The 17,437-nt window shown below is 40.3% G+C and overlaps 1 protein-coding gene across 1 annotated transcript in view; it reads left to right on the top strand.

The window, feature by feature from the left end:
- Positions 1-5,229, top strand: part of GEMIN8 (gem nuclear organelle associated protein 8) — a 34,654-nt gene extending 29,425 nt beyond the window's left edge. Inside the window, exon 8 of the mRNA XM_023532299.1 lies at positions 3,491-5,229. Within this exon, the coding sequence (XP_023388067.1) occupies positions 3,491-3,499 (9 nt within the window). The 3' untranslated portion in view covers positions 3,500-5,229. The remainder of the gene's footprint in view (positions 1-3,490) is intronic.
- Positions 5,230-17,437: the final 12,208 nt, after the last annotated feature.

Below are 17,437 nucleotides of genomic sequence, written 5' to 3'. Positions count from 1 at the left end.
ACCGCCAACTCCCTGTCTCTGGTAACCACCAATCAGTTCTCTGTAGCTATGATGTTTTGGTTGTTACATTTCATATATAAGTGAGGTCATGCGGTATTTGTCCTTCTCTGTCTGACTTATTGGCTTAGCACAATGCCCTCAAGGTCCACCCATGTTGCAAATGGCAGGATTTCCTTTTTGTGGCAGAATAATAAGAATAATATGCCATTGTATATTTATATGACATATTCTTATCCATTCGTCTGTTGATGGACACATATGTTGTTTTCATGTTTTGACTGTTGTGAAAAATGGTGCAGTGAACATGGCAGTGCAGATATCTGTTCAAGATCCTGTTTTCATTTCCTTTGGATATATCCCCAAAAGTGGGATTGCTGGATTATGTAGTTCTATTTTTAAATATAGTGAAATATAGTTCTCTTTTTAATGTTTTGAGAAACATCTATATCATTTTCCATAGTAGTTGTACCAATTAATATTCCCACCAACCATTCACAGGGGTACTTATTCTCTGCATCCTCGCCAATACTTGTCATTCCTTGTCTTTTCGATAATAGCCATTATGAATGATGTAAGGTGATATCTCATTGTGCTTTTGATTTGTATTTCATGATGACTAGTGATGTCCAGCACCTTTTCATCTACCTGATGGTCACTTGTATGTCTTCTTTGGGAAAATGTTCCAAGTCTTTGCCTATTTTTTAATCACATTTTTTTTCTTTTGAGTTGTATGAGTTCTTTATATATTTTGGATATTAACCCCTTATCAGATATATGATCTGCAAATATTTTCTCTCATTCCGTAGATTGCCTTTTCATTTCACTGATGGTTTCTTTTGCTGTGCAGAAGCTTTTTAGTTTGATGTACCCATACTTATTGATTTTTACTTTTGTTGCCTTTGGTTTTGGTGTCGAATCCAAAAAAAATCATTGCCAAGACCAATGTCAAGGAACTTACTGCCTATGTTTTCTTCTAGGAGTTTTATGGTTTCAATCTTACATCCAAGTGTTTAACACATCGTCAGCTGATTTTTGTGTATGGTATAAGGTTATTTTACTTGTAGTTTTTACTTTTTATTTTACTTATTCCTAATTGATCTAACAGATAAGTTTTTTGAAAATAATAATAGCAACAATGTATTTAATTATATATGCTTGTGTATATGTCTTAGATATGTGCATATCTATGTGTGTATATATATGTTATGCTTATGTATGCTTATATATAAGAGAAATGAATGACAGCAATGGTCCAAGGAACAAGAGGGAGGAATTGAGAATATTTTGTTATGATAAGGTTCTCATACTACCTGCGAAACGGTATGGTGTTATTTGAAAGTAGACTTGGATAAGTTGTGAATGTATATTGCAAACCGTAGAGCAACTACTGAAAAAAGTTTTAAAAGTATAATTGACATACTAAAAAAGGAGAGAAAATGAAATTACATAAAATGCTTAATTAAAACCACAGAAGGCAGGAAAAAAAATGGAAACTAAAAATAGGAACAAAGAAAAGAGAGAGGTACAAATTACTAATATCAGAAACGAAAGAGGGCACATCACTATAGGGCCCACGGAAATTAAAGGGATAATAAAGGAATGCAGTTGACCCTTGAACAGCACAGGTTTGAACTGCACAGTTCCACTTAGATATGGGTTTCTTTCAATTGACCTGTGCAGTTCAAACCCACATTGTTCAAATTCAGCTGTACTATGAACAACTCTATGCCCACAAATTTGATAACCTAGATGAAATGGACTAATTCCTTGAAAGACACAATCTTCCAAAGCCCACACAAAAAGAAATAGATGGTCCAAACAGGCCTATAGCTACTAAAGGAATTGAATCGATAATTAATAACCTTCTGAAACAGCACCAGGCCAGATGAGTTCACTGGTGAATTCCAGCAAACATTAAAAGAAATCATACGAAGTCTTCACAGTCTCTTTCAGAGAATAGAAACAGAAGGAATACTTCCTAACTCATTCTGTGAGTCCACATTGCTCTGATACCAAAACCAATGACACTACAAGAAAAGAAAAAATACAGACCAATATCTCTTATGAACATATATGCAAAAACCCTCAACAAAGAAGATATACAGATGGGAAATAGGCATATGAAAAGACACTCCACATCATATGTCATCAGGGAAATGCAAATTAAAATAGCAATGCTATACCACTAAACACCTATTAGAGTGGCCAAAACCCAGAACGCCAACACCACCAAATGCTGGCAAGGATGTAGAGCAACAAGAACTCTCATTCATTGCTGGTGGGAATGCAAAATGATATAGTCACTTTGGAAGACAGTTTGAAAACTTCTTACAAAACTAAGCATATTCTTACTCTACAATCCAGCAATCATACTCCTTGGTATTTACCTAAAGGAGTTGACAACTCATGTCTACACAAAAACCTGCACACAGATATTTATAGCAGCTGTATTCATAATTGCTAAAGCTTGGAAGCAACCAAGATGCCCAATCAGTAGTTCAATGGGTAAATAAACTGTGGTACAGCCAGACAATGGAATGTTATTCAGTGCTAAGAAGAACTGAGCTACCTAGCCATGAAAAGGCATGGAGGAAACTTAAATGCATATTACTAAGTGAAAGAAGCGCATCTGAAAAGTTATATACTGTAGGATTCCAACTATGTCCTTCTGGAAAAAACAACACAATAATAAGATCAGTGGTTGCTGGGGTTGGGAAGGGGGATAAATAGAGCAGAGAGGATTTTTAGGGCAGTGAAAATACTCTGTGTGATATTATGATGGATCTATATCATACATTTGTCCAAACTCATAGACTGCATAATACCAAGAGTGAACCCTAAGTAAACTATGGACTTTGGGTGATTATGATGTGTCAGTGTAGGTTTACCTTTGATTAAAAAAAAAAAATGTACCACTCTGGTGAGTGATGTTCATAATGGGGGAAGCTATGCATGTGTGGGGGCAGGGAGTATATGGGAAATTTCTATACCTTTCTCTTAATTTTATTGTAAACCTAAAACTGCTCTTAAAAAAAAATAAAAGCTTTTTAAAAAGACTGCCAGAGAATGGACCCCAAGCTGAGGATCCCTTATTTCAGCAGAAGCTAGAAAAGGGACAGTCCCACCACTATGCCACTGCTCTGGCTTTATTGGGCTCATACATTGAGTGCCATGGCAACAAAGAAGAAACAGCCTGTAGGCTCAGTGAATGTCAACCTTAAGCTTACAAAACTATGAGATAAGGAGGTTAGTCAGATGCTGAATGTCCATGTCCAGTGAACTATAGAAGTAAAAGGAATATGCATAGTTGGTTGGATGTCTGAAGGAGTGTGTGCCTCATCAGTGCTGTAAACAGATATTTTCAGTCCTCCTTCCAGACAGCATAGGACTACCCTTGAGGGTACCCAACTCACGTGACTTGCTTTGGCCAATGAGATAAAAGCAGAATCTTTTAAGAGCCTGTGCACAACTTGTCCTTCTTTTTATTAAGCCCCAGTAGTGCCAGCATTTGGACGATATGAGGCCCTGGATGGTGAGCCCCATCAGGCTGCGTGGCCAAGAATGTGGAGGGCAGCATCCAGTTGCCCATGTGGTAAAGTAGTCCCACAAGGGACATGTAATATGCGCAAGAAATAAACCTTTGCTGTTTAAAGCCACTGATATTTTAGGGTCGATCCCACAGCCCAGCCTAGCTTCTCCTGACTGATGCAGAGAGGGACTGCTGAAAGAGTCAACAGGGGTGAGACGGAGTCAGCGGTCACAGCAAGGCCATCTCCTCTGTGAGGAAATCATAAGTCCAGTGTATACGATGCGCACTCTTGCTGAAGGGCCGCAAGTAGCCCACAGACATGTTTTATTTGGCAAGGATAGTATTTGTTTAAAGTTTAAACCTGAGAGATGGGGGCTTATTCTTTTAGCTGTAGTTCCCACTGCTCCCTATTACTTAAAGCACTTTCACTTGATTCACGTACTTGATCGAGTAGCTCCTGAAGGCAGTTGGGTTTGCAACCCCTGGTGGTCCAGGCATCTAACCCACTGACAGAAGGTAGAATAGGCATTACCATTCTCACCTAATAGACAAGAAAACAGGCCGTGAGGGGTCAGGAGTCTTCAACAGTCACACAGCAAGTCAGTGGCGGAGCTGGGGCCTGAACCTGAGGGACTCCTGCTGCCTCCCGGAGACAGCTGCCTTCTGCTACTGCAGTCATCCTAGGAGGCTAATCCATTGATTGTATATTCCATTGTCTAATCAGCCCACACACTGCCTGAATTTATCACCAAGCAAATTCCCATTTGTTTTTAACAGAAAAATGGCACCATCCTGAAATGCCTTGAACCAAACTGTGCAGTCTCAACAAACAGCTTGCTTTTCAAATGCATATGCAAATCCAAATCTTTCTTTCAGCCAAGCCATCACAGCTCATTTTCTCTAATTCTGAACTTTCTCATGATAAAGATAGCCAAGCGGAGGAAAGTAAAGAAATGACCACAAGCAAATATCTCCAGGATACACTATTAAGTACAAAAAGCAAAGTGCAGAAGAGTGTGTATGGAATGATCCCATTTGTATAAATGAAGAAAAAAGAAACATATTTACATGTGTTATATGTATTTATATTTATATATGCAAAAATGTCTCTAAGGATATGTGTGAAATGTTGCGGTTGTATCTGGAGAGCAGAATGGGAGTCAGGAGTCGGAGGTCCTGTCGGTGCCCAGGCACTCATGCCCTGCCAACCCCAACCACTGCCCTCTGTGACTTGGGCCCGAAGGCTCCCTCTGGCCACAGAGCCTTCTCAGCCCATGCTCTGGACAGGTAGAAGTACCTGAGAATTAACACCCCCCCCCAGGAGCAACCCTCAGTCAGTGACTGACAGGAATTGGTGGAGAAATGCACCGAGTCCATTACCTGTTGGGCAGGATGATTCTGAGATCATCAGTGTGTGCTCTGCACTGATTCCCAGAGTTCCCTGCACCCCTCGATTCCCAGGTGCCTACAGTGTGGACATGCTCTTTTCTGGCTGCCTTCCTTTCTTGTCTCATTTTCTCACTCCCTTACCCTTCTAAAAAAATTCTAAACCCTGCCTCAAGGCTTGTTTCTGGAGGAACAATGCTGTCTAATACAACTTTCTTCAGTGATGGAAATGTTTGATGTCTGCACTGTCCAATGCAATAGCCAGTAGCCACATGTGACGTTTACATTTAACTTAAAATAAAATTGAAAATGCAGTTTCTCAGTTACACTGGCTACATTTCAGGTGCTCTCCAGCCACATGGGTGGCACCGAATGGAACACTTCCATCATCACACGAAGTTTGGTTGGACAGTAGTGTTTGAGGTCGGCGTTGGATGAAACGAGTATATATTTGGACCATATGCATCAAGAAGAAAGCAGGTGTTTTTAAAGGGGGAAAGGATACGAGCTCACCTCTGCGACTCCCTCTGGCATCAGTGTATGGAGTCTGTGTGTGAATCCTGATTCTGACTCGAGTATTCTCCTAAATCTAACCTAAGCCTTAACCCTTCCCATTCTCAGCTATGCGGAAGGCTGCCGCAGGCCCTTATGGCATGTTTATGCAAATAAGAGCAAGGTGCCCCTCCCTCCTGGTGGATGCCACATCATGCCACTGCACACTGACCTCAGCAGTGCCACCAAACAGGACAATGAACAAAGCAAAAGAGAGGTTCTTCATTGCTCTACTTTCTGCATTTCAACCCTTCCATTGGTAGTGAGCGCAGACTATGTCAGGACTTGAATCTGTAAGTTGGCAGAGGGCCATAGGATAAATACCAGGAACAACAATTAAAAAAAAAAATAACTAGTAATACTACAAGTCAAAAATATGATCTTACCACATTAATATTAACTTTAAAATAGCTCAGATATTCTACCAAAAGAATTAATGGCGGTCTCATCTGGTTTTTTGTTTTTTGTTTTTTATATGACTGGATGATGGCCTGGTTATGTGATTATGCCCGTTTAAGGAGAAATAGGGATTTCTCTAGTCTGTTTAACTGTAGCAATACTACTTGTGAGGATGATAAAATTCATGGCCACGTACAATATCTGAATATTGTATAATTCCATCTACATAAAATGTCCAGACTAGGTAAATCCATAGAGACAGAGAGTAGACTGGTGGTTGCTAGGGGCTGAGGAGATTGAGGGGAAGGAGACTGTTGATGAGTATGAGATTTCTTTTTGGGATGATGAAAAGGTTTAAAAATTGATAGTGGTGATGGTTGCACAAGTCTGCGAATAGACTAAAACCACAGAATTATACAATCTAGATAGGGATTGTATGGTATATAAATTACGTCTCAATACAGCTGTTATTAATAAGGCTAAGAAATATAAAGAAGGTCTTATCTACAGTGAGGACATTTTACACTACATCTCTCTAACTCTAATCTTTGAACATCTCAATGTTTTTTCTTAGTTTCTACCAAATGTAGATAACAGCCTCCCGATCCTCTGTGTTAAGAGCTTTGCTCTTTGCAGGTGAGCTTTAACTCTCAGGCTGCTCTTACTCACAGTATAACAATTTGCACAAATTCAAGAGGTTGTATAACCCAGTTCTACCATTTTTTTCTGTTGGGCATCATAGCACTGGAGACAGTCCCTGCCATCTTGAACACTTTTCAACTTCTACACTTCCTTTTCATGTCCTTTCTGTGAAACAGACATTACTTATTAATCCTGTAGTGACTCGGATAATATTGTCATTGTCTCGACTTAAGCTAGTGTGCCTTGTCTTCCTGATTTAGATATCCCCTTTCAGGGAAATCAGTAACTTTGGAGGACCTGAAATGTCATCTCTCTTGACTTGTGAATGTAAAGATTTGCTGTTGGAACCTCTTGACTTATTTGACAGCTCTCTTTCCTACCCCAGGAGGAGTCCTTTATCTTTTCAGTCTTTATTGTTTGAGTGTTTACTAAGTGTCAGGTGCTGGGAATATAAAACCAAGCTTCTGCCCTCAAGAAGCTGCAGTCTACCTGGGCATACAGATGAGTGTGATGAGAAAATATTCTCCTTTGTAACCCTACCCCTGCTCAATCGTTCATTAACTCAGGGAAGGGATGAGATCCAGAAATGGAGAAAATAAGAGTTAGCTTTGGGTTTTTGAGTTCCAAAGACCTCACACTCAAGAGGGATAAATGGAACTCATAAGTGCAAATACCATAGGTGTTGGAGAATATAAAATGAAACAATGCTTTGTCATTCTCTCTCAACTACTACTCCCACCAGACAATGATTCCCTGGGGGGGGAGGATGGCTGTCAGAGGGGCAGTTATTCATGCACAGAAACATTTGGGGTCCTATATCCACTCCCCCAGAAGAGCCTAGGGCAAGGAGAGGACAGAAAGAAGCTGCGGAAGACACCATAGGGTGTCCTGAACCCCGATACTGTTCAGATATTAGGCAACAGTTCACTGAGCTCCAGGAAATGGATCGATCACAGTATTCCTGCCCTTTGCCAGTGGGTGGGTTAGGGAGTTACCATGTGACCCAGTTCTTCCCAAGGAGTTAAAAAGAAGGGTTTTGAAAAGGTTTTTCCTCCCTGAGAGAAAGGAGGACCACTCCTTCCTGCTTTAGATGCGGTCATGAGAGAATGTGATACTAGGGCCACAGCAAGTATTTTATGACTAAGGGAAGCCAAGAGAGTGGCGGAGAATTAGCCTACTCCCAAACTTGCATTGTGAGATGATTTAATCCATACTTTTAAGCCACTTGACTGGCAGTCAAAAGTGTTCTAATTAATACAGACCCGACATAAGATATTCTACCAAAAGAGTAATGGTTATCTCATCTGTGTGTGTGTGTGTGTGTGTGTGTGTGTGTGTGTGTGTGTGTGTGTGTGTGTATCACCTCCTTGGCAACAACAACACCCTAGAGAAAATATGGCCCCATGGTCTCTGGCAAAGGGGTCTCAGGCAGCCAGTCATGGATATGACAGGGTGTTCCCCATGGCTCTGAGGGTGGCAGAAGTGGACAGTGTCTTAAGGAGCTCTAGAGAAGTTCCCATAGGAAACTTCCCTTAAAAAAATTTATACACACACACACATACATACACACACATATATATACATACATATATATAAAAGATCGCCACATTGCACAAATTTGTTTACAATTCAACAGAGCCCAGTGAATACTCTGTTGTGGGTTGGCACTGGTTCTAAGGCCCAGTGTTTGGGAACAACACATGGAGGACATGTCCCAGTGATCAATTTTTGGTTCATTGTGACTGATTGCCTGTTGTCTTCCAATAGCCAATGTCCCTTCTTCCATGGTAATAGAAACCCTGATTTTTAGCTGGACATATGGAAAGACTATATTTCCCAACATCCCTTGCATTTAGGCGTGGCCACATGACTACATTCTGCCTAATGAGATATAAACAAAAGAGTTCCATGTCTGCTTCCAGGTACCTCCCTTAAAGGACAGCTGGCACATGCCATTGTACAGTTTTCTTCTTCATCACTTCCTCTCCTGCTGCCCAGAATTCTGATGTGGTGGCTGGGGTCCTGACGTTTATCTTAGACCATAGATGAAAGGTCTCACCCTGGGGATGGTGGTGCAGTGAGATGAAAGGAGTGTGGGTCCTTGAGGACTTTGTGAAGCACAACAGCCACGCCAGCTCTGGACTGCCCTGTCCTGACTTTTTCATGAGAGAAGTAAATTTCTATCTTCTTAAGCTACTACGATTTGGAATCTTTGTTACCTCCAGTTACACCTAATTCTTTCTGCTATGCTCCTCCGCCAGCCATACTGTGAGAAAGCCCTTTGTCAGGACACTCAGGATCTGGGCTATTCAAATGGAGGACAGCCATTGCAACTTCTCCACATCATTGACACATCCTCTGCCTACCTTAGTCACATTTATAATAACTTGCTTTGTCTGACTTTTCTATTTCCTTACATGTCATCAGTTTTTTTTTTATTTTCTGTTAGGACTGTTTCATGAGATGTCTCAAGCTTTTTTTTTAAAAAAAAAAAAAGGTACAATAGAAATAGAAATAGTTCTCCATAGAAACAACACAAGTAGCAGAGACTCATTATAATTATGCAAGAAGTGAAAAGCAAGGGGATGTAAGAATCAAGTTTCTAAAAAGAAACCATAAAAGACATTACTGTTCTCTTGTCTATGGCTCCTTCCGCTTTCCCCGGAGTAAATGGCACTCCCTGTGCAAGTCTGTCCTTATGGCGTACATGAACATCTGTTATTTCTGTTTTAGAATATAGTATGTCTCTTTAGGTTACCAAAGGCCATTGTTGCCCAAGTTATGAACACAAGAGTATTAATCTATCACAAGCACTTTCCAGTACACAGCACTTCTCTGTCATCTTTCCAGAAAAGCAGTTTTGCGTACTAGTTGGAAAAGCAGATTTCTGATGCAACGTTCTATATTCTGTATTTAGTCTTTTTTCATATAAGGAAACAAATGTCCTGAGCAAATATACCCACAAGATACCCATTCCACAAATCAGGCATTGTTTGAGTCTTTCATAGTAATTTGGTAGGTTATGTAAAGAACCTAAGGAAGTCAATCAGTCCATAGAAATAATAATTTGTGGGGTTTAAGAGCCTAATAAATTGCAATCCTCTTTCCACCCAAGTTCAGGATGAATCGAGAAATGAATTCATGAGTCCAACCAATGGAGATAGAAATATCGACTTTGTTACTGACGAGATGATTGAAGAACATGACCTTAACTACATGGCCAAATTGCATTCCCAATCCATTCCCACTGACTTGAACTTAACTGTGGGCTCCTGTTTCTGGGGCAGTACCCACCCTATAAGCTCTGCTCGTAGTGGAGAGAAAGCCAGAATAGATCTTCTGTGTGGGCTGGCAAATCTGGAAGAGAAATAACTCTAGAAACTCTGAGCCAAGCATGCTCATCTCCCTCTACCAAATTCCCCAATGTCCCACTCCTTCTCTGGGGAGAGGTTAGTAGAGCAGTGGGGGCATGGCGAGAAGCTGAACTTGTCTACAATGTCCTTTCCCTCCTACAGCAGACCCTGTTCCTGCCCCGCCTCCATATATCAGGACTTACCACTTAAGGCCGACTGCTGTTTGCATTTACTATACCCTGTATCGTAGAATCACATATAAGATTCCAGGTTTATTAAATGGCTACAGAGTCTTCCATTGTGTGGATGCTGAATAATATACTTAACCAGTATTTCCTTATTATTGGACAATTAAGTTCTTGTTTTTCAATGCAAGCCATGTATATCCTTAAACAGACATCTTTTTCCATTTGTCTCTATAGTACAAATTCCTAGAGGTGGAATTGCTGGATCAAAGAGCATGTCCAGCTGGAATTTTCACAAATATTGCCAAAGTGCTCTGTAGAGAGATCACTCGAAATTGCCCTCCCCCAACAGTGGTGAGGGTGCCTATTTCTCTCCCTTGCCAGTAGTAGCTATTAAAGAATTGTTGGATCTTTGCCAATCTGATATTTTTTTAAATGTATTTTTTTGATATTTTCATTTGCATTTTTAAAAATATAATGAAACTAAGCATTTTGTCACTATTTATTGGCCAGTGGGATTTCTCGATCTGACAACTGCTTGTTTGTGTCCTGTCCCATTTTTCTGTTAGGTTCTTTTTCCTATTGATTTATAAAAACTTTTGGTAACTTTAGGAAATCAGTCATTGCATCTATGTTACAAAGTTTTCAGTAGTACATATTGTCTTTTAACTCTTTTTCACTAGTTTTCACTAGTATGCGTTGTCTTTTATGGTAATTTTCCCTGCAGGAGCTTTTTTATTTTTAGTGAAATTTATTAATCTTTTCTTGCATATCTTAGTTTTGTGTCCTGCATAGAAAGGCTGTCCCCATGATTATAAATTAATTCCCCCAAATTTTAGTGTTAAATTTTTCGTGATTTATTTTTTAAATATATCTTTGGTCCATCTGGTGAAAGAGGAAACATAGAGATTTCATCTTATTTTCTCCAAGTGACTAGATAGATATTCCAAAAACATTTATTGAATAATTCATCTTTTCTTGTTTTGATTTGATATGTGACTTCATAATATTTTAAATTCTCATATGGATTTGGATCTATTTCAGAACTCTCCGTTCTGTTTTTCTGCTCGCTCTATTCTTGGTGCAGACACCCAACTGTTTTCATTATCGTTGCTTTATAATATATTTTACTATTTAGTAAAGCTAATAACCACTCCTTACCCATTAATCATTTCCCCCCCGAGTCCTCCTAGCCATTCTCACATGTTTATTTAAGTCAGTAACTGTGATTGAGCACCTAGTAAGCGCCAAGCAGTGGTCTAGGCACTAGAAATACAACAGTGAACAGAACAGGGAAAACTCTGCCCACGTGGTACGTACATTCCAGCTGTGAGAGAGAGAGATAAACAAATTAAGTCAGTCAAATATACACAGTGTCAAAAGGTGGTAAATGACATGGAGAAAGACAAAATAGGGAAACGAGATAGGAAGTGAGAGTCCAAAACCAGGTGGTCATGGCAGGCCTCATTGAGAACATGGTGGTTGAGGTGAGGGAATGAACTGCGTAGACACAGGAGCAACACGTGCCAAGGCCCTGAGGTAGGAAGCCAAGATCCCTGGAGCAGAATAAAGGAGAGAAAAGGAGATAAAGTCAGAGAAGTAACAGGAAGCGATCAAGGACGGCCTTGCGGGCAAATGAAACTATCTGGGCTGTTTGTCTGGCTGAGGTGGGAAGCCAATGGAGCATACTGAGCACAGGTGCATTATGAGCTGACTCAAAGTTCCAAAAATTGAATCTATAGGTATTTTGTTTGGGATCACATTGAAATCTTACATTAACTTATAGAGGATGACCTCTTTATAATCCCGTATCCTTTTATCCAAACATAAGCTTTGTGACAATATTATAAATGCATAAACTGACAAATCGATTTACTTCCACAAATGTATTCTAGAGATACTGTCACGTATGTGCAAAGTGACTTAGGTACAAGCCTTGTTTCAGATGGCAAAAGATTGAAAAGAATGCAGACATCCAGACATCTGCCAATATGGGGCTGGCTAAGTAAATTTTGATGCATGCATGTGGTGGTATAATACCCCACTACAAAAAGAATAAAGAGAATCTTTATGTACTGATTTGGAGTGATCTAGATATAATAAGAATAAAAGTAGGTACAGTGTAGTATGTATAGTATGTTACCATTTGGGTAAAAAAAAAAGGAAATATATACATTATGTATGAATTTGCTTTGGTAGGGGTAAAATATCTATGAGACTACACAAGGAACTGATAATAGTAGTTATCACTAGGGAGGACAGGGATACAAATTGAATTTTTCACTGTATACCCTTTTCTGTCTTTGGACTATTGAGCCATGCGAATATATTACCCATTCAAAAAACAAATAAATATAAATTTTAATGAAATAAAGTATGCCTTTATATTAGAGCCATTTTGGAAACGTATTTGACGATGGCTCAAATAGAATTAGTAGAGACCTAAATCATATGCAATGACCTATATGATGTATCTTTACATGTCCAGTTGTAATAAATACACAGACGAATGTGAGGCTAAATATACAATGTGCTCATTTCTCTGCCAAAAGAAAAAGCATTTGGAAGAGCGGGGAAAGGGCACAAAAGGCAGTTTGCACGTTATCGCAGTGCAAGAGAGCTAGGAGAGCTCAATATTGGCCCGCCAATTACAGACTTAGGCCCATGGTGAATAAGTGGGTTGTATAGTGTATTAAGAGATGATGAAAGCTACCAATAAAAGAAAAATGAATCCATAAGAGGTATCGAGTGTAGGGTGAATATCTAAGATGAAAGAGGGTATACAGATCTGAATTGGGTGGTTAGCAAGGCTCACTGAGAAGGTGACATTTGGGGAAAGATGTAAAGATGGGGAGGGAGCATCCATGCTGGTGTCGGAGAGAAGAGCCTTCCAGGCAAAGGGAACAGCCAGTGCAAAAGCCCTGAGGCAGAAGTTTTCCTGGCCTATTAAAAGGACAGCAAAGGGGCCAGTGCAGCAATAGTAGATAAATGGGAGAAGCACAGGTGGTAAGAAGGAGGCAGCAGATGCCACAGGGCTTTGTCAGCTCTGCTAAAGACACCGTCTCAATGAGATGGGAATCCACTGGAGAATATTGAGTAGAAGCGTGAAATTTGTTCTTACATGTTAAAAGCATCCCTCTGGCTGCTGTGTGGCGAACAGGCTACAGGGAATCAAGGGTAGAAGCAGGGAGGCCAGTGGCAGGATGATTCCGTCACTCGTATCACTCCCTGAAGCATATTCTTAGAGCTATTCAAAGTGGATGCATGTGAAGAACCTATATCCAAACAGAACCGAGTCTTTAAAAGCTAATTTATTTCTCATCATAAGACGAACACAAACTGCAGGAAACTTGAGAAAAACAGAAAAATATGCATAAGAAAAAAATTTACCAATATTATCCCTTCCAGATGCAAGTGCTGTTGACATTTTGGTGCATTTCCCTCCATCCATGTGGTTTTACACAGCAAGGTTCATAATCGGCATGTACATTGGTATCCTGCTTGATCTCAACCTAATAGAATAAGCATTTTACCACTAAAAGAATTATTTATTCTGGTGGAAGCTTAATATTCTAACTTATGACCATATAAAATTTAACTCAAACAGGCCACTAAATAATGTATCGGTGAAGATTTTTATGCATAAATTTTGCTCCTCATTTTAAGTTTGCTTTCCACAGGACAGATTAGGAGGTGGAATTAGCAAGTCTAACACAGAATGTATTTTAGGTTTTGATACCCACTGTCAAGTTGTTCTCCAACAAGGTGGTGCCTATATAAATTCCCATAAGTTTACTAAAGTCGTAAGCAACCTTGAAGAAAAAAATATCCTTCATCAGCATCATCCTCTTAAAGATTTCTTTTTAAAATGAGAAAGTATCAGAATTTCACACATCATGTGCATAGCAGAAAGGGTGAAAAATAAGATTCTGAGTATGAAAGAGTCATTAGAGTTTTTAGACCAAAGCTGCAGTTAAATTATGATACAGCTCGAGGAGTACATATGAAACCAAGTACACGCTGGGTATGCTTTGTAGGCTTTGAAGTAGTCATTACTAAATATATGTGGTTGCTAAGAGACTAAAGTGGGGACTAAGAATTACATTTAACACATTCTCTTTAAATTGAGTTATTCCAGGACTGGCCTTCTCATCTTTCTAAATGGTATAACATGGAGACATTTGTGACAAATTGGTGTTCAACCAGAAGGAGAGAAATATGTAGAAAGATGAGATAAGAGATAGGAAGATGTGGATTCTAGAACAATTCATTCCTTCCTTACTCCAGGTCAATCACTTGACCCTTCAAGTCAAGTAAAGTGGGACTAATATTGCCTGTTTTGTCTCATCTACCTCACAAAGCTTTTATGAAGATCAAATATGCTAATAAATGACAAAGTGATATACAATCATAGGGTCTTATTACCATATGGAAGTCTCAGGCGAGCTGCTTTGGGTACTGGTATATAATGAGATGCTTTAATTCTTCTCGCTGGGTGTGTCCTGTATTCGATTATAGCAGATTCAACAATCTGCTTTTGGGGAAATCCGTTCAAAAAGGAAAGCATGTAATGAGCCCCCAATGAGACTGCAGTTTCCTCAAGGGCAAGGATTATATCTCATTCACCCATGTGAATGAGTGTCCAAAACCCCCTGGGTTAGGAGGAAACAGGATTATACACTCCCGCTTTGTCTTCTTTCTTAATGATGTACTATAGATAAGGGCAAGGTGGAGGCCCACGTAGGAATTTCTTTTCTTTCCTGCCTCTGAGCCTACCTTACCCCCATCTCGCTAGTCCAGTCCCCCCCAGAGCTGCCAGGCAAGCTACTCCCTCAAGTCTCAGGAAATCATCTCTTCTAGCACTTTCTCCAGTGCCATCATCTAGTCCTCAACCTTCATTAGCACCCAGTACACTTTGTTACAACACCGTCTCACTGGATGCTATTATGCTCCTCTCCCGCACAGACTGGCCAGGTTCCACGGGCTTGCCCTGCTGTCTTATCTCCTTTGTACGTGCCTTGAAACCAGGGATAGGCTCGACACATATTCTTTGACTAAAGGAATGGATGAGTTTTCAAGGGCCCATGTCACAAAAGGAGGCAAATGCCTCCCTGATAAAAATGAAGCCTTTATGTACTTCGGTTTCAGAAACAATGATAAACCAATCTCTCTGCAAAGATGTATTACTATATATTTAAATGTGCTTATGCATACATATAACCAGTATTCTCTTGGTAACACAAAACGCTGAGAATAATAAGTTGAGGTTACTGAGGCCTGATACTAATCATTCCAAGGTCTTATATTTAAATGGAATTGGAGTATACTCAGAAGAGCAAGGGATTTTTAAATCTGGTCCTCCTAAATCCTCTACCAGAAATCTAATTCAGTGGCTCTCAGTCGTCTGATGATTCTATAGTAATGGAAATGCTAATAAATACCGATGTCTGTGAACTACCCCCAGAGATTCAGATTTAATTCATTTGTGGAAGAACTTGGGCATCTGTACATTTTAAAAGCTCCCCAGGGAATTCTAATGTGCAGCCAGGCTGAGAACCACTGCTCTGAAGTGTCCAGGGTTGAGATGACTGATCTAGCTAATTCATCCTCAAAGCTGAACACACTGGACTTCCTGAACATCTGCATAAAGTCTCTTGCTCTCTCTCACGCTCTCATTCTCTTATTCCCTTGCTCTCTCACTCTTTCTTTTACTTATCCAATAAATTGCTTTGGAATGACTGTGCTGTTTTTCAGTCAATCAGGCAAGAACTCAGATCCTGATGGTTCACATTGAAGTGACCTGGGATCTTTAAAGCTCAGGACATACTGGTGTAAGTCAGGGATGATGAAAGGACGAGACAGTGTCATTGGGTTCCCTTTCCTTCTTCAGCTCTTGTTATGTGGGTGGCCTTGTTGATGTAAGGGGACAAAAGAATCCTAGAGAAAACATCGATATACCAAGATTTACCAGACTTTTATAAGGTTTCACTCTTGGAATCAGGAATAGAGTGGGTGGGATACCATCTGACTCCCACGTGGTGGGCACCACATGGCCAATAAGTATCCTAAGATTCTCTGAGCCAGGCAGTTCTTGCCTTTTTATTATGAGTCCCAGGATCCTAAAGAGTCATGACTTGGGTTGGGGTAGAGTGCAGACTGAGGTATCTCAATATCAGCGACACAGAAGTACTCTTTATATAAGGTCATCCTTGCATGCAGTGAGTCGATCATGGTACTTCTTTAAAAGCCAGTGTCTGATTATAAGTTCCGGGAGAGCTGGGTTCCTATTTCCCATCTCTCACTGCCTCTAACAGAGAGATGGTCCCCCCCTCCCTGCCCCAGCAGATGCTCAACGAGTGTTTACAGAAGAAATGCCCTCCAGCTCCTCGATATTTCAATATTTCAATAAACCACTGAAGCTGTTGCTCATTCGCAACATCAAAAATGGTTAATGTAGACACGTGAGCCCTGAGGTTTCTTCCATTGGCCTTCTTAGAGCGTAAGATATGAACCACAGAGCCCAAGAGACAGGACTGAAATAACACAAGCACCTCCCTGGTGCCATGTTGCTCTGGGGAGGGACTGCGCTGTCCTGGGGCATCGCAGAAGAATTTGGGCTGCGGGCCCCCAGGATCCCTACACCGATTATCTCCTTGGCAACCAGCATGTCAGCGGAATTCGGATGAACATTACATCTAAAGCTCTGAGCTCAACAGTTCTCCCAGAGTTGCATTATCCTGAGAGTGGATTCAACTGGTACTCCACTCGACTTGATTGCTACAATCAGGGCCCCAACCATCATGAGGATGAAGTAATCCAGTCAGAGCATTATCACTCTCAGAAAAAAATCAAATGGAAAAATTGTACTGTGCCTTTTATCTCAGTGTGTTGGTTCCATTTTTTCCTGTTATTTCTTTTATTATTTGTTACCTCATATAACCAAGATTTTTATGCTAAAAGAAAGGCTTACAAGAGAATGCTGTTTCTACTGCCTATGAAAGTGGAAGAAGCTGATCCTAAGGTATCTGCTGGAAGAAAGCCCTATTTCTATTTTCATTGGCAGTGTCTCAAACCAAGAGGATTTCTCAGGGTCATGATGGTGGCCTTCTTGCCCTCCATAAAATCAGCTGATTCTCAAACTGATATATTTCATGTAATTCCATGAAATAGATACATTTCACGGAACCTTTTCCTACCACACCATTTCTTGCTAATGCTGGAACAGGCCATTCCCCTGACAGATAACATGACATTTAATTACACTGGACAGCCTGACTCGAAGCCACATGTGCCAGGCCGAGCCATGAGAGCACCAGTAAAGGCCTCTCGACATCCACACTCATTTCTGAATTTGATATTGCACTAACTTTTCAGCTCCCTTCTTTTTTTTT

The sequence above is a fragment of the Pteropus vampyrus genome, unplaced genomic scaffold (genome assembly GCF_000151845.1).
Source record: "Pteropus vampyrus isolate Shadow unplaced genomic scaffold, Pvam_2.0 Scaffold81, whole genome shotgun sequence".
Taxonomy (NCBI): domain Eukaryota; kingdom Metazoa; phylum Chordata; class Mammalia; order Chiroptera; family Pteropodidae; genus Pteropus; species Pteropus vampyrus.
This window is presented reverse-complemented; position numbering and strand designations above follow the sequence as displayed.